Raw genomic sequence first — 24,272 nt, forward strand, 5'->3', positions numbered from 1 at the left:
GCTCGGCACGCACCCCTCCCGCCCTTTTTAGCCAATCAGAGAGGGCGCGCGCCCCTCCCGCCCTTTTCAGCCAATCAGATGGCGGCACTCGCGAGCGGCCACCTGATCCTGCCACTCGTGTCATTAACGGCTCGGCGCGCGCCATTCCCGCCCTTTTCAGCCAATCACAGCGCGGTGTCCGCGCGTATCCCACGTGGCCTCCCCCCCACCGTTAACGGGTCGGCGCGCGCCCCTCCCGCCCTTTTCAGCCAATCAGCGTGGCCGAGCACCCTGCCCACCTTTTGCAGCCAATCGGAGGGCGGCGCTCGCGAGCGGCCACCTGTTCCTGCCACGCCTGCCGTTAACGGGTCGGCGCGCGCCCCTCCCGCCCTTTTCAGCCAATCAGAGGGCGGCGATCGCGGTACCCCCCCACACACGTGGCCGCCCCCCCCCCGCCGTTAACGGGTCGGCGCGCGCCATTCCCGCTCTTTTCCGCCAATTAGCGCGGGCGCACGCCATTCCCGCCCTTTTCCGCCAATCAGAGCGCGGCGCTGGCGGGGACGCCACGTCACTGCCCCCCCCCCGCCGCCGCCACGGGCCGGGCGCGTGCGCCCCTTCCCGCCTCCGCCAATCAGAGCGCTGAGCACCGCCCCCTCCCCTCTCCCGCCCGACCAGCGCGCGGCGCTCGCGCGACAGGCACGTGGGGCTGCGTGTGTGCGCGTGTCCGCCCCCCCCCGGCCCTGCTCCGCGCCCGCCCCCCGCCCCTCCCCGCCAATGGGAGAGAGGCGCGCGCCGCCTGCCCGCCCCTCCCCGCTCCGCCAATGGACGTGGGCGGGGCGTGGCCAGACGGGGGCGTGGCCAGGCGCGGGGCGGTGGTGACGTCTCCTCCCGGTGCGGCTCCGCCCCGCCGCCGCCGTTCGAAACGGCTAACGGCGACCGGAGCCCCGCCCCCTTTTCCCCGGCCGGCGCGCTGATTGGCCGCCGCCGCCGGCCCGCCCTCCCCTGATTGGCCGCTCGGCGCCGCGGCCCGCCCGCGGAGGAAGCGCAGCGCCGCTCGCGCCCCGCCCTCCCCGGTGACACCGCCCCCCGCGATTGGCGGAGGCGCTGCCCCGTGACCCCTCTCTTCTGATTGGCCCAGGCGCCCGCGGGAACGGGGCGGGCGGGGCGAGCGGCGGGAGGGGGTGCGCCCGCCCCTGACTGACACCGCCTCCCGCCAATGGCTGCGCGGCGTGCCGCCGAGGCGGCCTCCCCATTGGCTGCGAGCCCGGCGGGGGGGCGGGCGCTGCCCCCTTCGCACCCCGGGGCCGACGGGACGGTGGAGGAGCCCGCGGCCAGGCCGAGACCGGAGCTTTATTGGGGGGGTTAAGCGGGCGAGACGGAGGAGTTGGAGACGGAGGAGACCTCGGTGCGGGAGGTGGAGACCTCGGAGCCGTCGTCCACCTTCTTCCCGAAGAGCTGCAGGATGCAGTTGCGGAACTGCGGGAGAGCGCGGCGTCGGGCGGGGGCTGGGCCTGCGGCCCCGCCGTCCCCCGGCCCGGCTCCGCGTCCTGTCCCCAAGCCCCGTGTCCCCTCTCCTGGCTCCATGTCCTGTGCCCCAGCTCCGTGTCTCCTGTCCCTGCCTGCTGTCCCCCATCCCAGCTCCATGTCCCCCCTCCCGGCTCTGTGTCCCCTGTCCCAGCTCCGTGTCCTGTCCCCAAGCCCTGCGTCCCACATCCCGGCTCCACGTCCCTTGTCCCTGCTCCGTCCCATGTCCCCACCAGCTGTCCCCTCTCCTATCTCCATCCCTTGTGTCCCCCATCCCGGCCCCGTGTCCCCTCTCCCCGCTCCAAATCCCACGTCCCAGCCCAATGCCTCCTCTCCCAGCTCCGTGTCCTGTCCCCAAGCTCCGTGTCCCCTCTCCCGGCTCCATAGTCTGTGTCCCAGCCCCGTGTCCCCGTCCCAGCCCCGTGTCCCCCGTCCCAGCTCCGTGTCCCCCGTCCCAGCTCCGTGTCCCCCGTCCCAGCTCCGTGTCCCCTGTCCCTGCTGCTGTCCCCTCTCCCAGCTCCGTGTCCCCTCTCCCAGCTCCATGTCCCCCGTCCCAGCTCCGTGTCCCCCGTCCCAGCTCCGTGTCCCCCGTCCCTGCCTGCTGTCCCCTCTCCTGGCTCCATGTCCCCTCTCCCGGCTCCGTGTCCCCCGTCCCAGCTCCGTGTCCCCCGTCCCGGCTCCGTGTCCCCCGTCCCTGCCTGCTGTCCCCTCTCCTGGCTCCATGTCCCCTCTCCCGGCTCCGTGTCCCCCGTCCCTGCCTGCTGCCCCCTCTCCCCGCGTCCCCGTCCCGGCTCGGCCTCCCGGCCCCGCGCCGCGGCCCACCTGCCGGTTCATGAAGACGTAGATGATGGGGTTGTAGATGGTGGCGCTCTTGGCGAAGTAGGCGGGCAGGGCGGCGGCCAGCGGGTGGAAGGCGTAGCCGGGGTTGGCGGCGGCGAAGCAGGCGAAGATGGTGTAGGGCCCCCAGCAGAAGCAGTAGGCCACGATCATCACCACCACCATGCGCGACACCTCCTTCTCCGCCTTCTGCGTCGACTCCGACTCCTTCTGCTGGGCGGCCACCTGCGGGGAGGGGGGTCAGCGGGGAGGGGGGCTCCGGGGGCTGGGGGGGCTATGGGGGGAGATGGGCCCCATGGGGGGGCTATGGGGGGGCTATGGGGGGGAAATGGGCTCCGGGGGGGACTGTGGAGGGGCTATGGGGGGCAGGTGGGCTGCCAGGGCTCCCAGGGGGCTCCGTGGGGCAGCGGGGGGCTCCCGGGGGGCTCCATGGGGTGGGGTTGGGCTCCTGGGGGTCCCGGGGGGCAGGGATGGGCTCCTGGTGGGCTCCGTGGGGGCTCCCGGGGGTCTCTGTGGGGTGGGGATGGGCTCCCGGGGGGCTCCATGGGGCAGGGGTGGGCTCCTGGGGGGCTCTGTGGGGCGGGGGTGGGCTCCCAGGGGGCTCCGCGGGGCGGGGGGGGGCTCCCGGGGGTGTCTGTGGGGCAGGGATGGGCTCCCGGGGGTCTCGGGGGGCTCCATGGGGCAGGGGTGGGGTCCCAGGGGGCTCTGTGGGGCAGGGATGGGCTGCTGGGGGGCTCCCGGGGGCCTCTGTGGGGCAGGGGGGCTCCCGGGGGTCTCGGGGGGCTCCATGGGGCAGGGGTGGGGTCCCAGGGGGCTCTGTGGGGCAGGGATGGGCTCCTGGGGGGCTCCCGGGGGCCTCTGTGGGGCAGGGGGGGGCTCCTGGGGGTCTCCGTGGGGCAGGGGGGGCTCCGTGGGGCGCGGCGCGCCCCGTGCCCCGCCGCGCTCACCGCCCGGATGGCCAGCCAGACTTGGAGGTAGCAGAGGACGATGATGGCGAGGGGGAAGAAGCAGCAGGTGACCATCAGCACCACCATGTAGGACTGCACCCCCGGGTCCGAGCTGCCGCTGAAGACGTCGGGGCCGCAGGAGGTCTTCAGCCCGTGGGGCCAGTACCTGGGGGGCACGGACGGGGGGCGGGGGGACGGCCGTGGGGCGAGGGGCTGCCATAGGGCCCGCCGCCCCCCGCCGCGCCCCCGCCCCCGCCCCACCTGCTCCAGCCGAAGATGGGGGGCGCGGTCCAGGCGCAGGACCAGACCCAGGAGAAGAGGATGCCGGCCACCGCCAGCTTCCCGTCGAACTTGATGTTGCCGAAGGGCTTGCAGACGACGAACCACCGCTCCCAGGAGATGATGGCCAGCGACCACAGCGCCGTGATGCCTGGGGGGGCCGGGGGCGTCAGGGGGGCTGCCCCACGGCGGGCGGCCCCACGGCGGGCGGCCCCACAGCATGCGGCCCCACGGCAGGCGGCCCCACGGCGGGCGGCTCCATGGCTCCCGGGGGTCTCGGGGTATCCTCCGGCCCGCCAGGGGCTGCGGTGTGGGGCACTCGGCCCCCCCAGCCCTGCCCCACGGCGCCCAGCACCCCCCAGAGCTGCCCCACGGCTCCCAGCATCCCCGTCCCCCGCGGGCCTCACCGCAGGCGGAGACGGTGTAGCCCTCGATGATGCAGAGCGGGTGGCCCAGGATGAAGTAGCCGGAGATCTGGTTGATGACGCTGATGGTGCTGGCGATGACGGTCTCCCCCAGGTCGGCCACCGCCAGGTTGACCAGGATCCAGTTGAGGGGGTGACGCAGCTTCTTGAACTTCCAGGTGGCCACCAGCACCAGCCCGTTGGTGAAGATGGAGGCCACCACCACGAAGATCATCCAGAGCGAGGTCAGGTTGTAGACCCACCGCGGGGCGATGTGGTAGTTGGGACCCTCGAAGGGACCTGGGGCGGCGGGGAGGGGGGCTCAGCGCCTGCCCCCCGTCCCCGCGTCCCCCCCGCCGCCGCCGCCGCCGCCGGCCGCTCACCGCGGGTGTTGTTGCTGTTGGTGTAGGTGAAGACGCTGTCCCGCGTGGTGTCCTCGTCCTCGTGCCGCCGGCGCGCGGCAAACACTGCCGTCTCCCAGCCCGCCGCCATGTCGCCTGCCAAGGAGAGGAGACCGGGGAGCAGGGGGGGGGCTCGGCGCCGGGCTCTGCCGCCCGCCGCCCGCTCCCCGCTTCTTATACCCACCCCCCCGGATTAGGCCCCGTCCCCCCCAAAGCCCCCTGATCCCTTAATTGGGCCGCGGGCACGGGGGCCCCCCCGGCCCGGCCCGGCCTCACCCGCCCGCTTTGCCGAGCAGCCGGGGTGAGCGCTGATTGGGATTGACGCCGCGGGCTAATCCCGTCACCCGCAATTTCCTGATGGCCCCTTTGGCTAACGAGGGCGGCCGCGGGCCCCCCCGGCCCCCGACCGGGGCGCTGCGCCGCCGGGGGAGCGGGACGGGGCCATGGCCACCACTGGCCATCACCGGCGCCATCACCGGCGCCACCACCGGCCCCCTGGCTGCGGCATGGCCGGGCGCTCCCCACGCTCTCCCGCCCCGCGACACGGGGGGCTGGCGTCCTTCCTGCCCCACGGCGGGGTGTTGGACCCCCTCCTGCCCCACGGCGGGGTGCTGGGACACCTCCTGCCCCACGGTGGGGTGTCGGTCGCCCTCCTGCCCCACAGCGGGGTGTCAGACCCCCTCCTGCCCCACGGCGGGGTGCTGGAACCCCCTCCTGCCCCACAGTGGGGTTCTAGGACCCCTCCTGCCCCACATAGCGGAGTGTCAAACCCCCTCCCACCCCAGAGTGGGGCGCTGGGACACCTCCTGCCCCACGGTGGGGTGCTGGACCCCCTCCTGCCCCATGGCAGGGTGCCAAACCCCCTCCTGCCCCACATAGTGGGGTGCTGGACCCTCTCCTGCCCCACGGTGGGGCGCTGGGACCCCTCCTGCCCCACATAGCAGGGTGCCGGACCCCCTCCCACCCCACGGCAGGGCACTGGGACCCCTCCTGCCCCATAGCAAGACACTGAGCCCCCTCCCGCCCCACGGCGCCGGGGCGCTGAGGCTGACAGATCGCGGTCAGGGGGCCGCGGCGGTTACATCACCGGGGGGGCCGCGGCGCGGGGCCAAGTAGGGCAGGGGGGGAAGGCCCCCCCCGACCCTCCCACAGCACCCTTAAAATAGCCCACAGCCTTAATTAGCAATTAGGCCCGGCGGGGGGGGGGATTAACGAGGGGGAGCCCCAAAGGCGGGGGGCTGCGCCCCAACGGGGGTCCCCGGGGGGCGCGGGGTGGGGGGGCTCCCCCGGGGCCGTCGCCCCCCAGCCCCAGCCCTAATCCGCCCCCGGGGCGGCCGGCAGCGCCCCCCCCTAATCCGGGGATTTTCGGGTCGCCCCGGGGGAGTCCGATTAGGGGGGACGCTGGAAACTTTAATCCCCCGGGAGGGGAAAAGGGGGCGCGGCGGCGGCGGGGAGAGCGGGGCGCCGGGCGTGGGGCGCGGCGGCGGGGCGCGGGACCCCCCGTTTCGGGCAGGGCCCCCCGCTCCCCATCCCTCTCCCCACAGCACCCGGGGGGCAGCCGGACGCCGCTGGAGCCAGGGCGGGTAAGTGCCGTGGGGCTGGGGGACGCGGGGCGGCTGTGGGGGCGCCGCGGATGATGTGGGGCGCCGCGTGGGGGGTGATGTGGGGTGCTGCGGGGTGTGTGGGGCTGCGGTGGGACATTATGGGGTGCTGTGGGGCCACCATGGGACGCCACGGGCTGCTGTGGGGCTGCCACAGGACGCCAGCGGCCGCTGTGGGCTGCTGTGGGGCCACCACGGGCCGCTGTGGGGTGACGTGGGGCACAATGGGGTGCCGTGGGGTGGCGCGGGGTTACCGTGGGACTGCACAGGCCGGTGTGGGGCTGCCACGGGGCACCGGGGGCTGCTGTGGGGCGCTGGGGGGCACCGGGGGCTGCCGTGGGGCAGAGGGGCCGCGGTGAGCGCCGTGACCCCCGCGGGGCCGTGCCCGCCCCGGGCCGTGCGACAGGAATTCCGCTAGTTCTGAACTATTTACGCTGGGAAAAAGTTCACTACTAGCAGAACTCGGCCGCGCGGCTCCCCCGCGGGCCGGCTCCGGGGGCGTCCGGGGGGCAGCCGGGGGGCGTCCGTGGGGCACGGCGACCCCCAGCCCGCGCGGAGGCGGAGGCTGCGTCTCCAGTGTTTAATGCCGTGGGGTACAGCGGGGGGGGGGGGCGTATGTACAACAGAGCCGTGGGGCCGCCCCACGGCAGGCGGAGGGGCCCGCCGCGCGCGCCCGCCCGCCCCGGGTGGGGGGGCAGAGCCCGCCGTGGGGCAGAGCCCGCCGTGGGGCGGGCGCCGTGGGGCAGAGCTCGCCGTGGGGCGGCCTACGCGGGCGAGACCTGGCTGGAGGAGACGGAGGAGACCTGGGTGGCCTGCGAGGATCCCGAGACGTCGTCCTCGTCCCCGAAGGGGCTCCTCCCGCAGAACACCAGCTTCAGCATGCAGGAGCGGAACTGGGGAGGGCGAGGGCGTCACCCCCCCGATGACGTCACCCCCCCAATGATGTCACACCCCCCCAATGGCGTCACACCCCCCTCCCCCCCGATGGCGTCACACCCTGCCAGCATCATCATCCCCCCCCCGTGGGACGGGGCGTCCCCCGTGCCACCAGGCATGCAGCCCGGGCGTTGCTGGGCGTTACTGGGACGGCACTGGGATCTTACTGGGGTGGCACTGGGGCACAGTACTGGGGGGTTGCTGGGGTGGTACTGGGGGGTCCTCAGGGAGTCACAGGGCTCTTACTGGAGTGTTACTGGGGCGGGTTACTGGGATGTTACTGGGGCATTACTGGGGTGTCACTGGGTCATCACCAGATCACTGGGGTGTGTTACTGGGGTGTCACCGGGGGGTTACTGGGCTGTTACCGGAGTGTGTTACTGGGGTGTTACTGGGCTGTCACCGGGGGGTTACTGGGCTGTTACTGGGGGGTTACTGAGCTGTTACTGCAGTGTCACTGGGGTGTCACTGGGGCATTACTGGGCTGTTACTGGAGTGTCACTGGGGTGTCACCAGGGGGTTACTGGGCTGTCACTGGGCTGTTACTGGAGTGTCACTAGGGTGTCACTGGGGGGTGTTCTCGGGCCATCCCCGGGACATGGCTGCCGTCACCGTGCCGGGGTGGGGGCACCCCTCAGGCCCCTCTGACCCCCGCCCCATGGCACCCGCGGCGCCCCACAGCGCCCCACAGCGCCCCACGGCAGCACCCCATCACCCCATGGCAACCCCCCATCGCCCCACGGCCCCCCGGCAGCCCCATGGCACCCCCCATCGCCCCATGGCACCCCCCGGCCCCCCAACAGCCCCCGGCCCCCCATGGCACACCCCATTGCCCCACAGCACCCCATGGGCCCCCGACAGCCCCCCGGCACCCCCTGACAGCCCCATGGCACCCCCCATCACCCCCCGGCCCCCCGACAGCCCCATGGCACCCCACGGGGCCCCATGGCACCCCACGGCCCCCCAACAGCCCCACGGCACCCCATGGCACACCCATCACCCCACGGGGCCCCATGGCACCCCCCGGCCCCCCGACAGCCCCACGGCACCCCATGGCACACCCATCACCCCACAGTGCCCCATGGCACACCCATCACCCCACGGGGCCCCATGGCACCCCACGGCCCCCCGACAGCCCCACGGCACCCCATGGCACACCCATCACCCCACGGGGCCCCATGGCACACCCATCACCCCACGGGGCCCCATGGCACCCCACGGCCCCCCGACAGCCCCACGGCGCCCCATGGCACACCCATCACCCCACGGCGCCCCATGGCACCCCACGGCCCCCCGACAGCCCCACGGCACCCCATGGCACACCCATCACCCCACGGCGCCCCATGGCACACCCATCACCCCACGGCGCCCCATGGCACCCCCCGGCCCCCCGACAGCCCCACGGCACCCCACGGCACCCCATGGCACACCCATCACCCCACGGGGCCCCATGGCACACCCATCACCCCACGGCGCCCCATGGCACCCCCCGGCCCCCCGACAGCCCCATGGCACCCCACGGGGCCCCATGGCACCCCACGGCCCCCCGACAGCCCCACGGCGCCCCATGGCACACCCATCACCCCACGGCGCCCCATGGCACACCCATCACCCCACGGCGCCCCATGGCACCCCCCGGCCCCCCGACAGCCCCATGGCACCCCACGGCGCCCCATGGCACACCCATCACCCCACGGCGCCCCATGGCACCCCCGGCCCCACCTGCTTGTTCATGAAGACGTAGATGACGGGGTTGTAGACGGTGGAGGCCTTGGAGAAGACGGAGGGGACGGAGGCCAGCCCCACGTCGAAGGCCTGGCCCCGGTGCGTCACCACCCAGAGGGCGAAGGCGGAGTAGGGGGCCCAGCAGACCAGGAAGCCCAGCACCATCACCACCACCATCTTGGTCACCTCCCGCTCCGCCTTCTGCGTCGTGGCCGACTGCTCCTGCTGCTTCGCCACCTGCGGGGACGCCCGCGCTATAGGGGCCCGCCGGGCAACAGCCCACGCTATAGGGTCCCACTGGGGAATGACTGGCTCCATAGGGTCCCCTCTGACCCCTGGGGAACGGCCAGCGCTATAGGGTCCCCGCTGACCCCCAGGGAATGGCCAGCGCTATAGGGTCCCGCTGGGGAACAGCCAGCGCTATAGGGTCCCCGCTGACCCCCAGGGAACAGCCAGCGCTATAGGGTCCCGCCAGGGAACAGCCGTCTCCATAGGGTCCCCTCTGACCCCCAGGGAATGGCCAGTGCTATAGGGTCCCCCCTGACCCCTGGGGAACAGCCAGCTCCATAGGGTCCCCTCTGACCCCAGAGGAACAGCCTGTGCTATAGGGTTGCGCCAGGGAATGGCCACCCCTATAGGGTCCCCCCAGAGAACGACCATCTCCCTAGGGTCCCCTCTAATCCCCAGGGAACGGATGTCTCCATAGGGCCCCCCCGAGGAACGACCACCCCTATAGAGTCCCCCTGAGGAACACCCACCCCTACAGGGTCCCTCCAAGGAACAGCCATCTCTATAGGGTCCCCCCGAGGAACGGCCACCCCTATAGGACTCCCTGGAGAACGGCAACCCCTATAGGGTTCCCCCAAGAAATGACCACCCCTATAGGACCCCCTCTAACCCCTGGAGAACACCCATCTCTATAGGGTCCCCCTGGAGAACGGCCATCTCTATAGGGTCCCACAGAGGAACACCCACCCCTATAGGACCCCCTGGAGAACACCCACCCCTATAGGGCCCCCAGGAACACCCACCCCTATAGGACCCCCTGGAGAACACCCACTGCTATAGGGTCCCCCTGGAGAACACCCATCTCTATAAGACCCCCTGGAGAACACCCACCCCTATAGGACCCCCAGGAGAACAACCACCTCTGCAGGACCCCCTGGAGAACACCCATCTCTATAGGACCCCCAGGAGAACACCCGTCTCTATAGGGTCCCCCCCAGGAACACCCATCTCTATAGGACCCCCAGGAGAACACCCACTGCTATAGGACCCCCCAGGAACTCCCATCTCTATAGGTCCCCCAGGGGAACACCCACTGCTATAGGACCCCCCAGGAACACCCATCTCTATAGGTCCCCCAGGAGAACACCCACTGCTATAGGACCCCCCAGGAACACCCATCTCTATAGGTCCCCCAGGGGAACACCCACTGCTATAGGACCCCCCAGGAACACCCATCTCTATAGGTCCCCCAGGAGAACACCCACTGCTATAGGACCCCCCAGGAACACCCATCTCTATAGGTCCCCCAGGGGAACACCCACTGCTATAGGACCCCCCAGGAACACCCATCTCTATAGGTCCCCCAGGGGAACACCCACTGCTATAGGACCCCCCAGGAACACCCATCTCTATAGGTCCCCCAGGGGAACACCCACTGCTATAGGACCCCCCATGAACACCCATCTCTATAGGTCCCCCAGGGGAACACCCACTGCTATAGGACCCCCCAGGAACACCCATCTCTATAGGTCCCCCAGGGGAACACCCACTGCTATAGGACCCCCCAGGAACACCCATCTCTATAGGTCCCCCAGGAGAACACCCACTGCTATAGGACCCCCCAGGAACACCCATCTCTATAGGTCCCCCAGGGGAACACTCACCCCTACAGGACCCCCCAGGAACACCCACCCCTATAGGCCCCCCAGGAGAACACCCGTCTCTATAGGGTCCCCCCAGGAGAACACCCGTCTCTATAGGGTCCCCCCAGGAACAGCCATGTCTATAGGCCCCCCCGGGCCGGGCGGTACCGCGCGCAGGGTGAGGAGCAGGCGGCCGTAGGAGCAGACGATGATGGCGAGGGGCACGCCGAAGCAGAAGCAGAAGAGGAAGAGGACGTAGGACTCGTTGTTCCACTTGTTGTCGGAGGTGTACCAGTCGGGGCCGCAGGAGCACTGCAGCCCCTCGGGGATGTACCTGCGGGCACAGGCAGGGCCGCGCCTCGCACCGCGCCGCCGCCGCCGCCCCGCCCGCCCCCCGCCGCCCCCGCACCTGCTCCACCCGAAGAGCGGGGGCACCGCGGCCACCAGGCCGAAGAGCCAGGTGGCCGCGCAGCCCAGGACGGCGTGGCTGCCCCGGAAGGTGAAGTTGCCCAGGGGCTTGCAGATCACCAGGAACCGCTCGAAGGCCACCACCGCCAGCGACCACAGGCTGACCATGCCTGGGGGGGACAGAGGGGACGCCGCCGCCCCGTGCCACCCGCCGCGCCCGGCCCCGCGGCCCCCGCGCCCGACGGGCCCCTGGCCCCAGGCGCCCGCTGGCCCCGTGCCCGGGCGGCCCTCTGCCCCGCGTCCTCGTGTCCCCGGCGTCCTCGTGTCCCCGACGTCCTCGCGTCCCGCACGCCCAACGTCGCCACGTCCTCGGGTCCCCGATGTCCTCGCACACCCAACGTCCCCGTGACCAATGTCCCCACGCCCTGGCGGCCCTCTGCCCCATGTCCCATTCACCCAACGTCCCCATGCCCTGGTCTCCTTCTGTCCCAACGTCCCCACGTCCTTGCGTCCTTCTGCCCCAACATCTCCACGCCCAACATCCCCACGCCCGATGTCCCCACGTCCTTGTGTCCTTCTGCCCCAACGTCCCCACACCAACATCCCCACACCCAATGTCCCCAACGCCCTGGTGTCCTTCTGCCCCAACGTCCCCATGCCAACGTCTCCACGCCCAATGTCCCCACGTCCTTGTGTCCTTCTGCCCCAACGTCTCCACGCCAACGTCCCCACGCCAACGTCCCCACACCAATGTCCCCACGCCAACGTCTCCACGTCCTTGTGTCCCTCCACCCCATGTCCCACTCACCCAATGTCCCCACACCCTGGTGTCCTTCTGTCCCAACATCCCCATGTCCTTCTGTCCTTCTGCCCCATGTCCCATTCACCCAACGTCCCCATGGCCAATGTCCCCATGCCCTGGTGTCCTTCTGCCCCAATGTCTGCATGCCAACGTCTCCACACCCAACGTCCCCACATCCTTCTGTCCTTCCGCCCCACGTCCCATTCACCCAACGTCCCCACGCCCAACATCCCCACGTCCTTGCGTCCTTCTGCCCCAACGTCTCCACACCCAACATCTCCATCCCAACGTCCCCATGTCCTTGCGTCCTTCCGCCCCAACATCCCCACGCCTGACGTCCCCACGCCCGACGTCCCCACACCCTGGTGTCCTTCTGTCCCAACATCCCCATGTCCTTGTGTCCTTCTGCCCCAACATCTCCACGCCAACGTCTCCACGCCAACGCCCCCACATCCTTGTGTCCCTCCACCCCATGTCCCACACAACCAACGTCCCCACGCCCAACGTCCCCACACCCTTGCGTCCTTCCGCCCCATGTCGCATTCACCCAACGTCCCCACGCCCGACGTCCCCACGTCCTTGTGTCCTTCCGCCCCAACGTCCCCATGCCCAACATCTCCACCCCAACATCTCCACCCCAACGTCCCCACACCCAACGCCCCCACGCCCGACGCCCCCACGCCCGACGTCCCCACGCCCGACGTCCCCCGCTACCTCCCAGGGTGGCGGCGAAGCCCTCGATCTTGCAGGCGGTGGGCCCCAGGGCGAAGTACATCTGGGAGAAGCTGTAGAAGGCGGTGGTGGAGCCGACGCAGATGACCAGCAGGTTGGAGACGGCCAGGTTGACCAGGATGTAGTTGAGGTGGGAGCGCAGCTTCTTGTACTTGGCGGTGCAGAAGATGGTGAGGGCGTTGATGGGCACGCCCAGGGCGATCAGCACGAACATGAAGGCCGACATCCCCATGAAGACCCCAGGGCTGCCCAGGTGGGTCTGCGGCACCAGGAAGGGGCTCAGCGCCGTCAGGTTGGGGGTCTCCAGGGCCATGGGGATGAAGAAGTCCTCCGGGAGCTCCTCCCGGCCATCCCGCGGCTTCTGCATGGCGGCGGGGACGGACGGAGGGACGCAGAGGGGCGCGGGCCGGGGGGCGGACGGTGGGACCCTTTATAGGGAGGGGGGCGGATGGGGCCAGGCCCCCCCCGGCCCCTAATCGGGGCTAACGCCGCAAAGCGCGGCTGAGCCCGGCTTATCCGGCCGGCGGGCGCTGGCCAAGCCGGGCTTACCCACCCACCAAGCCGCTTTCGGGGCGACTAATCGCCCCCGAGCCCTGATTAGCGGGTTGGGGGGATCAGGGGGTATCAGACCCCCCCCAGGCTTAAGGAGCTCCCGCCGCGGAGGGCGGGGCCCCCCAGGACCCTCTGTGCCCCCAAACCGCCCCCGCGGGCAGCCGGCGCCCCAAAACCCCTCCTGGGCACCCGTGCCCCCAGCCTGCACCCCAGAAACTCCCGGAGCCCGCCCTGCACCCCCAAACCCCCCTGGCTCCTACCTGCGCCCCAAAACCCCCCGAGACCACCCTGCGCCCCTAAACTCTCCTAATCCCTGCCTGCACCCCAAAACCCCCCTGACTCCTACCTGCACCCCAAAAGTGCCCTGGGGCCACCCTGCACCCCCAAACCACCCTGGCTCCTACCCGCACCCCAAAATCGTGCCCCTGGTACTCTGCACCCCAAACCCCCTCACAAGCCCTTCCCGCACCCCCAAACCTCCCTGACTCCTACCAGCACCCCAAAACTCTCCTAATCCCTACCTGCACCCCAAAACCCCTCCTGAGCCCCCCAGCACCCCCAAACCCCCGTCTCCTGCCTGCACCCCAAAACCCCCCTGAGCTCCCCCAGCACCCCCTCGACTCCTGCCTGCACCCCCAAACCCCTCCTGAGCCCGCCAGCACCCCCAAACCCCCCTGTCTCCTGCCTGTACCCCCAAACCCCTCCCGAGCCCCCCACGCACCCGGTGGGTGCTGGGGTCCCCGCCGACCAGGGTCATCCCGCCACCGCCGTGGGTCCCTGGGGCCGGTGCGGGGGTCACGGCCCCCCCGGGGGTGCAGGGGGACTACATGTCCCAGCATGCCTTGGGTGGGGGCAGGACACCCCCCCCAGCACCCAGGGGTGCCAGGGGTGAGCGTCCCCTTAATCCCGGCAGGGTGTTAACGAGGCCGATCACCTCGGCCGGGGATTAGGGCTAAATCGGGACCGGAGCTGACACGATTACGGCCCTGCTCTGGGGGGTGGCGGGGAGCCCCCCGCTACGGGGGGGGACACCCCGGGCAGGGGACGGACGGACGGACAAACCCATGGACACGGCGGTGCCGTGGGGAGAGTCCCTCACCCCCTCAGGGTGGCAGCGGGCTGGGGGCCGCCCCATGGCGGGGGGCCGTGGGGCCAGATTAGTGCCCACACCCCGCTCATCCCCTGCTGCTGCCACGGGGGGGTCCCCAACCCGGGGACGTGGGGTGGCCACACTGGGGCATGTGGTCCCCGCGCTGGTGGCCATGATGCCCATACGCGGGGGCCATGGTATGAGGTGGCCACGGTGGCCCTATGTGGTGCCCACACGGGGGGCTGTGGGGTGGCCGGGGTACGGGGTGGCTGTGGTGGCCCTACGTGGTGCCCACACGGGGGGCTGTGGGGTGGCCGGGGTATGGGGTGGCTGTGGTGGCCCTACGTGGTGCCCACACGGGGGGCTGTGGGGTGGCCGGGGTATGGGGTGGCCGCAGTGGCCCTACGTGGTGCCCACACGGGGGGCTGTGGGGTGGCCGGGGTACGGGGTGGCCGTGGTGGCCCTACGTGGTGCCCACACGGGGGGCTGTGGGGTGGCTGGGGTACGGGGTGGCCGTGGTGGCCCTACGTGGTGCCCACACGGGGGGCTGTGGGGTGGCTGGGGTACGGGGTGGCCGTGGTGGCCCTACGTGGTGCCCACACGGGGGGCCATGGGTCCCCCCCAGGCAGGCGGGGGCTGGGGGAGGCTGACCCAAGGCCGTGGGTCAGGCTGGGCGGCCGCGCTGCCCCGAGCAGGCGGCTGCGGGTGGACGTGGGGCAGCCGGGGTGGCTGCTGTGGGGCAGGGGGGGCTGAGGAGGGAGCCCCCCTGGGGGCCTCAGGGAGCTGGGGTACCCGGGGGGTGGTCGGGGTACCCGGGGGGCACCCCAGGGGCAGCCGAGGCACCTGGGGGGGGCTGCTGAGGGGCTGAGGTACCCGTAAGGGGCTGAGGCACCTGAGGAACCCCTGAGCGACCCGAGGCACCGGTGGGGGTTCCCCCGAGGGGCTGAGGGACCCCTGAGGGGCTGAGGGACCTGAAGGACCCCTGAGGTACCGGGGGGGGCAGCTGAGGCACCCGTGAGGGGCTGAGGGACCTGAAGGACCCCGGAGGGGCTGAGGGACCCGGGGGGAGGCTGAGGGACCCGTGAGGGACCCGTGAGGGACCCGGGGGGCTGCCGAGGGGCTGAGGCACCTGAGGGACCCGTGAGGGACCTGAGGCACCCGGGGCCGGTTGGGGTCCCCGCGCGGTACCTGAGGGACCCGGGGGCTCCCGCCGCCCCCGGCGGTGAGGCGCTGCCGGCCGCGGGGCGGGGCGGGGCGGCGGCTGCCGGGGACCGTTACGGCCGTTGGATTTCAAACCCCTCCACAGCCCGGAGCGGGAGGGGGGGGGCGGGGGGGGCCGCTCCCCGCCTCCTTTAGGGGCCGTGACGGGCGGCGGCGGCGGCCAATGAGGAGCCGGCGTCCCGGCGGGGGCCCAACGGGCGGCCGCGCGCGCTTCGGCGGCCCCGCCCCCTTTGGAACGTTGTAACTGACAGCGCTTCCCGCCAATTCCAACGGCCGCCGGGAGCGCGCCGGCTCCTCCCCCGGGGGGAAAGGCGCCGGCCAATCGCCGCCCGCCGTCCCCTTGAGCGGCGGGCCCGGCGGCCAATCGCCGTGCGGGCGGGGCGGGGCGCGGGCCGCTCCGCGTTTCCTCTCCGGCTCGGTTTGGGCCCCCCCCCTCCGCACGCGCTCCCTCCCTCTCCCCCCCGCCCCCCCCTTTCGCGTTCCCCCCTCCCCCCCAACCCCCCCCCCGCGGCTTCTTCGCTGCGAAGAAAATGGCGGCGGCGCCGAGCGGAGACGAGGAGAGGCTGTGAGTGACCGGCGGGGCGGCGGCGGGGCCGGGGGGCGGCGGCGGCGGGGCCGGGGGGGGGAGCGGGGGGTCCCGCCGATGTTTTCCCGCGCGGGCGCGAGACCCCCCCCCCCCTCCCCGCGCGCGCGCGCCCGGGCGGGAACAGGGAGGGGGGTGTGTGTGTGTGAGGGGGGGGGCGCGCGCCGCGAGTGCGTCACTAACGGCCGCGGCCCCCCGCGCCGGCACCGGGGGGCGGGAGGGGCGCCCCCGCCGCGGGGACCCCCCCGGTGCACCCCTAAATGCGGCCCCCCGGGTGCGCCCCCAAAACGTCCCCCGCGCTGAATGAGGGGCCCCCAAAACGGGGGGGGGGGGACGGGGACGGGTGTACCCCCACCCCCCGCTGCGCCCCTCCCGCTGCGCCCCAAAAACGCGCGGGCCCCCCCCGTGAAATACGGACCCCCCCCGCTGGCGGGGCGCGAAATAGGGACCCCCCGGGTGCGCCCTGAAATGCCGCCCCCCCCGAAACGCGGCCCCCCTCGCTGCGCCCCAAAACGGCCCGCATCGCCCCAAAACGGCCCGGACACGGCGCCCGCGCTGCGCCCCGAAAGGCTCCGAATTGCCCCAAAATGGGATGCTCACGCTGCGCCCCGGAACACTCCAAATTACCCCAAAATACAGCGCTCACGCTGCGCCCTGAAACACTCCAAATTACCCCGAAATACGGTGCTCGTGCTGCACCCCAAAATACTCTGAATTACCCCAAAATACAGTGCTCACGCCGCGCCCCAAAATTCCCCGAATTACCCCGGAGTTCAGCGCTCACGCCGTGCCCCAAAATTCCCCGAATTACCCCAAAGTTCCGCGCTCACGCTGCGCCCCGAATTACCCCAAGCTGCCACGCTGACGCCCGCCCCTCAGCGTGCTCCCAAATCCCCCCAAATCCCCCAAATCCCGCGCTCGCGCCGACCCCCTCGCTGCCTCCCCAAAGTCCCCGAATTGCCCCAAAGCGCGGTGCTCACACCGTGCCCCGAAATACCCCAAATCGCCCCGAAACGCACTGCTCACGCCCACCCCTCGCCGCGCCCCGAATCGCCGCCCTCCGCCCCGTCCGGCGGCCGCCGTCGAGCCCCGGCGCCGTGCCCTCGTGCCGAGCGCGCTGTCGGCGCCCGCTCCCGCCCGTGCCGACCCCTGCGGCCTCCTCCGAGCCGCCGGCGTCGCCTGGTCCCACGCGCCCCATCGACGCCGGACGCTGGCGTGCTGGCCCCTCCGGCGCAGGCAAGCGACGCCGAACCCCGCGGCGCCGTCCCGCGGACGCCGACCCCCTTCACCGCGATGCCGCGCTCCGTCAGCAGCGTCCCGCTCGCGCCGACCGCCTCGCTCACACCGTCGCCCGCGGCGGCCGCCCGCCCTCGACGGCGCTCGCAACAACCCCGTCGACGCGGCGAGGAACGCCGCTGCCGGCGGCCTTTTCGGCGGGACCTGGGCCCCTGTACGGTGAGCGCGGCCGCGCTGACGCCTTCGGTGCCGTCTGGGCCGTCCCGCGAACGCCAGCACCGGATTTATCCGCGGCACCGGCCGGCTCACGCCGAGCGTCCCGCCGGCGCCAAACCCCTCGGTGTCGCTCCGCGTCCTTCGCCTCCATCTCGCTCGCGGCGGGCGCAGACCCGCGCCGGGGCGGTCTCGGCTCTGCGGCTCGATCCCACCGGCGCCGTCGGAACGGGGAGAAGCTCACCGGGGCCACGACGCCGTCGGAAAACTGATCCCCGCGGCACCGTGCCGGCACGGTGGTCCCCTGTGCTCCGGCACCGCCGCGACCCCGGCTCGGCCAGGGCGGGAGATTCGTCGCCACGACGTTGTTTATTCCCCGGCGATCGTTACGCTAACGAGATCCAACCTTCCCCCGGCGCCAGGGAGCCGTACCGGACCCCCGATGTCGCCCCAGCCCCGGGGCTTTCGGCATCGCTCTGCCGCGGGACGGCACCGGACGTGCGGGGCGGCTTCTCGGCAGGGATTTGGCCACCCGGAGTTCCCCCTCGCCGCAAGCCGGGGGTCCCGCAGGAGCCGCGGCCGACGGGGAGGTTTCACCGGGGGTTCCTCCCCCGTCCCCCTTCCCCTTTTCCCCGAAGTTTGGCGTCGGCGCGGCCGGCGCCCTCCCCCTCGCTCCCCTTCCCGCCTTTTCGGCGAGCGCTCGCCGCGACCTTTGGCAATCCGGCGCGTGGGGGGAGCCCCGTGCCGGGCCGGCTGCGCCGCCGTGGCCTCCGCGCTGACCCCCCGCTGCCGCCCGGGCGGGGGGGTCCCGGCCGCGCCCCCCCTCCCGCCCCGGCCCCACGCAGCTCCCGGCTCCACCGGCAGCCGCGGGAGCCGGTGCCCGTATCCAGTGCGACACACGGCCTCCTGATTAGCGCCGGGCCTCGTTAGTGACACACAGGGGCCATTCTTTGACGAGCGGGGGCGGGCGGCGGCAGGGGGGGGTCGGGGGCCGGCGGGGGGGGGGGCTCCTAATCCCCGCTCTCCGATTGCCGCCGCGCATCCCGCTGCTGCCGGCGGATCCACCCAGCGCCGGCCCTTCCCTGCCGGCTGCCCGGGGAGGATGGCGGCGCCACCGTCAGCCCCCCGACGCCTGCGCAAGACCCCTGGGGGGTTTGTTCGGGGCTGCCTTCACCCAACCCGCGCCCTCTCGGCGTAGGAAACGGGGCGCCGGCGCTAACGACCCCTTAATTTCCCTCCGGGGTCCCCAGGGGCCGGGGGTGCTGCGCCCCCCCCAGCCTCACCTTCTCTGCTCTTTCCTTGCCAGGAAGGGACCCGCGTGCCGGGCGGGCCGGTGGCACCGGACGGCGTTTGCCGGCGGGAGAGCGAGGACGGCGGTGCAGGGGGAAGCGGGGGGTCCCCGTGGCGGCCCCCGGGGATGCCGGCGTCCCCAGGAGGAGCCTCGCACCCCGAAACCGCTCAGCGGGGGGACGGCGGCACCCCGGCCGCTGCCGGGCTTTGCCGAGAGCCTGTGCCTGCTGTGGGGACAGCGGCTGCGTCCCCGTGGGACCCGGCGGTGGGATGGTGGGTCCCCCGGCACAGCCCTGCGCCACGGGCCGCCGCCGGCGCGGGGGTCCCGGGGGTCCAGTGGCGGCCACACGCGGGCCCTGAGCGCCACCGTGTGCTGACCGGCAGCGCCGTGCGACCGCGGTGCCCCCCGCGCCAAAACCCCCTTCTCCGGCGGGGGGGGCCGGCGCCAGGGGCCGCGCGCAGCCCACCCGGGCTATATTTAGCCGCAGATGCGCCGGTCACTCTCCGGCGGGGACGCCGGACCCTCGCCCTCCCGCAGCCGCGGCCCCGCCAGGACGGGGGCCTCGGGGACGCCCCAGCCTTTCGGAGGGGCGCCCAGCCTTGCCGGCGGCCCGCATCCCCAGGGCTGATCCCCCCCTGCCGCCGCCGCCGCCCCGGGAGGTTCCCCCGGCGCTTCCCCTCGCCGTTTATTTACCAACACTTTGATATTTTTTTTTTCCCCGCAGCCGTAATTACAGCCCCGAGCGGAGCCGCCTCTCCTCCTCCTCCTCCTCCTCCTCCTCCGCTCGCTCCTCCTCCGCTCCTGTCGCCGGCCTTTGCCGGCCGGACCCATCCTTCGCCGGCCGGACCACGGCTCCGGCACCCGCCCGCTGCGCTTTGCCCAATTCCCCACCGTTTCTCCCCGTTACCGCCCGGGGCGTGACGCTTTCGGCACTGATTTTCAGGGAGGCCCCGTGCCGCGGACCCGCGTCTGCCGGAGGAGCCGCCATCCGTCCGCCCGTCCGTCCATCCGTCGGCGTCGGCGCGTCCGTCCCGGCGCTGACCCCTCTGTGTGTTTGCAGGGAGGAGAAGTCGGAGGAGAACCTACAGGGGCTGAAGGAGCGGCCCCCCAAGGCCAAGAAGGTGAAGAAGGAGCGGAAGGAGGAGAAGCAGCAGCAGCAGCATGAGCTGGCGCAGCCCTCCGCCGAGCCGGCCGAAGCCGGCAAAGCCGAAACCTTGGAGGGCGCCGGGACGGCGCCGGCGGCGCCGGAGGCTTCGGCTTCCCCCAAGCAGCGTCGCTCCATCATCCGGGACCGGGGTCCCATGTACGACGACCCCACGCTGCCCGAGGGCTGGACCCGCAAGCTGAAGCAGAGGAAATCGGGGCGCTCCGCCGGCAAATACGACGTCTACCTGATCAAGTGAGTGCCGGGAGGGCGCCGGGAGGGGGCTCCCGCCGCCCGCGCCCTCCCTGACTCCTTCTCTGTCCCCCGCAGCCCCCAGGGAAAAGCCTTCCGCTCCAAGGTGGAGCTGATCGCCTACTTCGAAAAGGTAGGAGACACCTCCCTGGACCCCAACGACTTCGACTTCACCGTCACCGGCCGCGGCAGCCCCTCCCGGCGGGAGCAACGACCCCCCAAGAAACCCAAATCCCCCAAGGGCCCCGGGACGGGCCGCGGCCGGGGCCGCCCCAAGGGCAGCGGGGCCGCCAAGCCCAAGACGGCGGCGTCGGAGGGTGTGCAGGTGAAGCGGGTGATCGAGAAGAGCTCCGGCAAGCTGCTGGTGAAGATGCCCTTCCAGCCGGGGCAGCCGGGGGCCCGCGCCGAGGCGGGGGCGGCCACCACCTCGGCCCAGGTCCTGGCTGTCAAACGTCCCGGGCGGAAGCGGAAATCGGAGCCGGATAGCCAGGCCGTCCCCAAAAAACGGGGACGGAAGCCGGCGGGAGCGACGGGGACGGGCGGCCCGGCAGGAGCCGCGCTGGAGGCCAAGAAGAAGGCGGCCGCCCCGCCGGCGGTGCAGGAGACGGTGCTGCCCATCAAGAAGCGGAAGACGCGGGAGACGGTGGTCCTGGAGGCGCGGGAGGCCGCCAAGCCCCCGCCGCCGCCCCCCGAGCGTGGCGGCGGCCCCAAGGGACCCAGGAGCGCCCGCAGCCCCGGCCGCCGCAGCAAGGAGGGCAGCCCCAAGGGCCGGGGCGCCGCGCCGGCGCTGCCACCAACGCCGCCCGGCAAGAAGGAGCGGGGGGCTTCGCCGCCGCCGCCCCCCGAGCCCCCCGCCAGCCCCAAGGACAGCGCCAGCCCCCCCCCGCCGGCCCAGGACTTCAGCGGGAAGGGCTGCTCGGAGGAGCGGGGGGGCCCGGCGGCCCCCGACGGCTGCGCCAAGGAGCCGGCTAAGACTCACCCCCCGCCGCCGCCGCCCCCGCCGCCCTACAAACACCGAGGGGAGGCCGAGCACAAAGACACTGCCTCCTCCTCCTCCTCCTCTTCCTCCTCCTCCTCTTCCTCGTCGTCGTCGGCGGCCCCCCCCCCTCCCAGCGCCTCTGTGCCGCGGCCCCCCGGCCGGGAGGAGGCGGTCGACACCAGGACGCCTGTCCCCGAGCGGGTCAGCTGACTGTGAGCGCGCCTGCGGGCGGACAGACCGACGGATGGACGGACGGACGGACGGGACCCCCCCCCCCCCCCCGGCATCCTCCCCCCGCCCCATCCCCCCCCCCCCCCCGCGCACGCAGGCAGCCACACGCACCCCTCCCCCCGCGCACCCCCCGCCCCGCGACCCCCCCTCCCGCCGACCCCCCCCCCCCCCCCCGTTTTTATTACCGAAAAGCACAGCGAGGGGCGCGGAGCCCCCCGGGGCCCCCCACTTTGCACTTTGGTCTCTAGAAAGGGGGGGGGGGGGCGTCCCCTGAGGCCGGGCTGGGGCGGGGGGGGCTGGGGGGGCCGGGGGGGCGTCCCCCCCTCCCCCCGTCGCCGCTTTACTCGTTCTTCCAGTTTTTTGTTCCACGTTTTTAGCCTATAGGGAACCATTTGCACTAAGGGGGCTGGCGGGGGGGGGGGCCGGGGGGATCCGGCCTCCGTCCAATGGGGAGGGGCTCTGCCGGGGGGGGGGATCCGGTCTGGAGCAGGATTGAGGCTGGAGCCAATGGGGAGCAGCTTGGTGGGGTGGGGATCCAGCGTTGAGCCAATCAGGAGGGGCGTTGCGTCGGGGTGGGATGTGGTTTCGAGCCAATCAGGAGTGCCTCTCGGTTGGGTCGGCACCTGGTTTTGAGCCAATCGGGAGCGGCTTTCGATTCGGTTGGGATCCGGTCTCGAGCCAATCAGGAGCAGCTTTCAGTTTGGTTGGGATCCAGTCTTGAGCCAATCGGGTGTGACTCTTGCCTGGGTCGGGAGCTGGTGTCGAGCCAATCAGCAGCTTTCGATTAGTTTGGGATCCAACATTGAGCCAATCAGGAGTGGCGTTCAACAGGGGCGGGACCTGGTCTTGGACCAATCGAGAGGGGCTCTCTGTCGGAGCGGGATCTGGTCTTGAGCCGATTGGGAGTGACTTCTCGTTGGGTTGGGATCCAGTGTTGAGCCAATCAGGAGCGGCGCTCAGTAGGGGTGGGATCCGGTCTCGAGCCAATCAGGAGTGACTCAGCACGGCAGGCGGGGTGAAGTCTCCAGCCAATGGGGAGCAGCAGGTGGCTGGAGGGGATCTGGTGCCGGGCCAATCCGGAGGGACTCTGGATGGGGGGGGGGGGGGGGGAATGGACAAAATGGGTGTGGGTCTGATTCTGGGTCACTCCAGATTGAGGCGGGATCGAGTCCGGAGCCAATCGGGAGCGGGAATCGGCCTGGATCGGGTGGGGTTGCACGCAGTCCAGTCAGGAGCAGCTGCGCCTGGGCGGGGAGATCCCATGCCCGGTTGGGGGTGGGATCTGGTCGTGGTGCGATCGGCAGGGGGCCGGATCCAGCCTCAGTCCAAGCAGGAGTGACTCTGGGTTGCGGTGGGATCCGGCCATGATCCAATCGGGAGTGGCTTTGGATTGGAGGGGCGGATCCAGTCTCCATCCAGTGGGGAGTCATGCCAGATTGGGGCGGGATCCGGTCTCAAGCCAATCGGGAGTCACTCCGGCTTGGGCTGGGACCCGGTCCCGGTCCGGTTGGGAGCGACTCCGGGTTGGGGTGGGGTCTGGTTGAGAGCCAGTCGGGAGAGACTGTGTGTTGGGGTGGGATCCAGTCTGGGGCCAATCAGGAGAGGCCGTGACTTTGGAGCGGGATCCAGTCTACAGCCAACCGGGCGCGAGCGCGGGTCAGGGTGGGATCCGGTCCAGAGCCAATCGGGCGCGAGCGCGGCGTGGGGTGGGATCCGGTCGATCTAACGGGGAGTGGCCCGGGCGGGGGGGGGGGGGGATCCGGTCTCCGTCCCCCGGCAGCCGCCGCCGCCCGCGCGCGGCCCCGTCCCCGGGGGTCCCCGTCCTGCACTTTACCGGCCCCGGGGGCGGGGGGATCTCCCCGGGCCCCCCCCCCCCCCCCCGTTCTCCCAGCCCCCTGGGACTGTTAGCGCTCGCCCCCGCGGGCCCCAGCCCCCCCCCCGGCAATAACGGGGGGCCCGGCCCCGCGGGCCGCCGACACGGCGAAAAGAGCAAAAAAAAAGAGCGGGGGGCGCCGGCGGGGGGATCCGGCGGGGGGATCCGGCGGGATCAGGGGGCCGGAGCCGCCGGGGGGGGCGACCCCGCACCTATTTATTATCTCTAGTCGCGCGAGGAGACGTTTGCCTTATAAATTTACAAGAAAAACCCCTCGGCTGTCGATTCTTCTTGGGGGGGTCCGCGGCGCCGCCCCGCCCCCCTGCCCCGGGGGATCCCCGCCCCCGCGGGGCTCTGTGTCTGTGCTGGAGTGATCTATAAATCTGTGTACACCCAACGCCTCCCGCCTCTGACGCTTTCATTCGGGCTCGCTCGGGCGCCGGATCCCCCCGCTCCCTCCCTCCCGGATCCCCTCGGCCGCCGGCGGGGGGGTGGGGGGTGTCCCGGATCGCTCCGCGCGGTGTCAGCGGATCCCGGCTGCTCCGCGTGGCGTCAGCAGATCCTGGCTGCTCCGCGTGGCGTCAGCGGATCCCGGATCGCTCCGCGTGGCTCCAGTGGATCCCGGATCGCTCCGCGTGGCTCCAGTGGATCCTGGATCGCTCCGCGTGGCGTCAGCGGATCCCGGATTGCTCCGCGTGGCGTCAGCGGATCCCGGATTGCTCCGCGTGGCGTCAGCGGATCCCGGATCGCTCCACGTGGCGTCAATGGATCCCGGCTGCTCCACGTGGCTTCAGCAGATCCCAGCTGCTCTGCGTGGCGTCAGCAGATCCCCGATGGCTCCGCATGGCACCTGCGGATCCCCGGCAGCTCCACCTCCAGCCGAGGCCGCGGATCTCGGCCCGCTCCGCGTGGCTCCAGCGGATCGCCGAGGGCTCGGTGCCGCGCCAGGGTTACGTGTCCTGCATCGCTCCACGCGGCATCGGGGCTGCGGATCCCCGACGGCTCCGCGTGGCCTCGGCGGATCCCGGGCCGGTCCCCGCGGCCGCAGGGCGCTGGAGCCTGGATGGCGCCGCGAGGCTCTGGCAGATCCTGACCTCTCCTCGTGGCGTCGGGGGATCCCGGATCTCCCCGCGCAGCGGCAGGGCTGGTGGATCCCGGGTC

At 72.1% G+C, this 24,272-nt stretch overlaps 3 protein-coding genes across 3 annotated transcripts; 1 reads left to right on the top strand and 2 right to left on the bottom strand.

The window, feature by feature from the left end:
- Window positions 1-1,295: 1,295 nt before the first annotated feature.
- LOC148054016 (red-sensitive opsin) lies at window positions 1,296-6,862 on the bottom strand. The gene is made up of 7 exons (XM_087771295.1): window positions 6,776-6,862; window positions 4,354-4,467; window positions 3,974-4,270; window positions 3,549-3,717; window positions 3,288-3,453; window positions 2,326-2,565; window positions 1,296-1,455 (listed from the first exon to the last, which is right to left on the bottom strand). Exons 2-7 carry the CDS (start codon window positions 4,460-4,462, stop codon window positions 1,342-1,344), a joined length of 1,095 nt encoding a protein of 364 aa, XP_087627421.1. The 5' UTR covers window positions 4,463-4,467; window positions 6,776-6,862; the 3' UTR covers window positions 1,296-1,341.
- LOC104017288 (blue-sensitive opsin) lies at window positions 5,936-13,246 on the bottom strand. The gene is made up of 5 exons (XM_087771296.1): window positions 12,429-13,246; window positions 10,914-11,082; window positions 10,673-10,838; window positions 8,631-8,870; window positions 5,936-6,865 (listed from the first exon to the last, which is right to left on the bottom strand). Exons 1-5 carry the CDS (start codon window positions 12,811-12,813, stop codon window positions 6,737-6,739), a joined length of 1,089 nt encoding a protein of 362 aa, XP_087627422.1. The 5' UTR covers window positions 12,814-13,246; the 3' UTR covers window positions 5,936-6,736.
- A 2,566-nt stretch (window positions 13,247-15,812) lies between these two features.
- MECP2 (methyl-CpG binding protein 2) lies at window positions 15,813-21,281 on the top strand. The gene is made up of 3 exons (XM_087771248.1): window positions 15,813-15,874; window positions 19,693-20,031; window positions 20,107-21,281. Exons 1-3 carry the CDS (start codon window positions 15,840-15,842, stop codon window positions 21,215-21,217), a joined length of 1,485 nt encoding a protein of 494 aa, XP_087627374.1. The 5' UTR covers window positions 15,813-15,839; the 3' UTR covers window positions 21,218-21,281.
- Window positions 21,282-24,272: the final 2,991 nt, after the last annotated feature.

This window comes from Nipponia nippon, unplaced genomic scaffold (assembly GCF_047370975.1).
Source record: "Nipponia nippon isolate SJK-2023a ecotype South Korea unplaced genomic scaffold, ASM4737097v1 scaffold_35, whole genome shotgun sequence".
Lineage (NCBI taxonomy): Eukaryota > Metazoa > Chordata > Aves > Pelecaniformes > Threskiornithidae > Nipponia > Nipponia nippon.

Bases quoted from the DNA above. Each gene is read 5' to 3' on its own strand.
- LOC148054016 (XM_087771295.1), bottom strand. From the start codon at position 4,462: ATGGCGGCGGGCTGGGAGACGGCAGTGTTTGCCGCGCGCCGGCGGCAC. The intron at 4,271-4,353 runs GTGAGCGGCCGG...CCGCCGCCCCAG, and splicing joins CAACAGCAACAACACCCGCG to GTCCCTTCGAGGGTCCCAAC. The intron at 3,454-3,548 runs GTGGGGCGGGGG...CGTGCCCCCCAG, and splicing joins CCCATCTTCGGCTGGAGCAG to GTACTGGCCCCACGGGCTGA.
- LOC104017288 (XM_087771296.1), bottom strand. From the start codon at position 12,813: ATGCAGAAGCCGCGGGATGGCCGGGAGGAGCTCCCGGAGGACTTCTTC. The intron at 10,839-10,913 runs GTGCGGGGGCGG...CTGTGCCCGCAG, and splicing joins CCGCTCTTCGGGTGGAGCAG to GTACATCCCCGAGGGGCTGC. The intron at 8,871-10,672 runs GTACCGCCCGGC...GCGTCCCCGCAG, and splicing joins TGCTCCTCACCCTGCGCGCG to GTGGCGAAGCAGCAGGAGCA.
- MECP2 (XM_087771248.1), top strand. From the start codon at position 15,840: ATGGCGGCGGCGCCGAGCGGAGACGAGGAGAGGCT. The intron at 15,875-19,692 runs GTGAGTGACCGG...GTGTGTTTGCAG, and splicing joins AGCGGAGACGAGGAGAGGCT to GGAGGAGAAGTCGGAGGAGA. The intron at 20,032-20,106 runs GTGAGTGCCGGG...TGTCCCCCGCAG, and splicing joins TACGACGTCTACCTGATCAA to CCCCCAGGGAAAAGCCTTCC.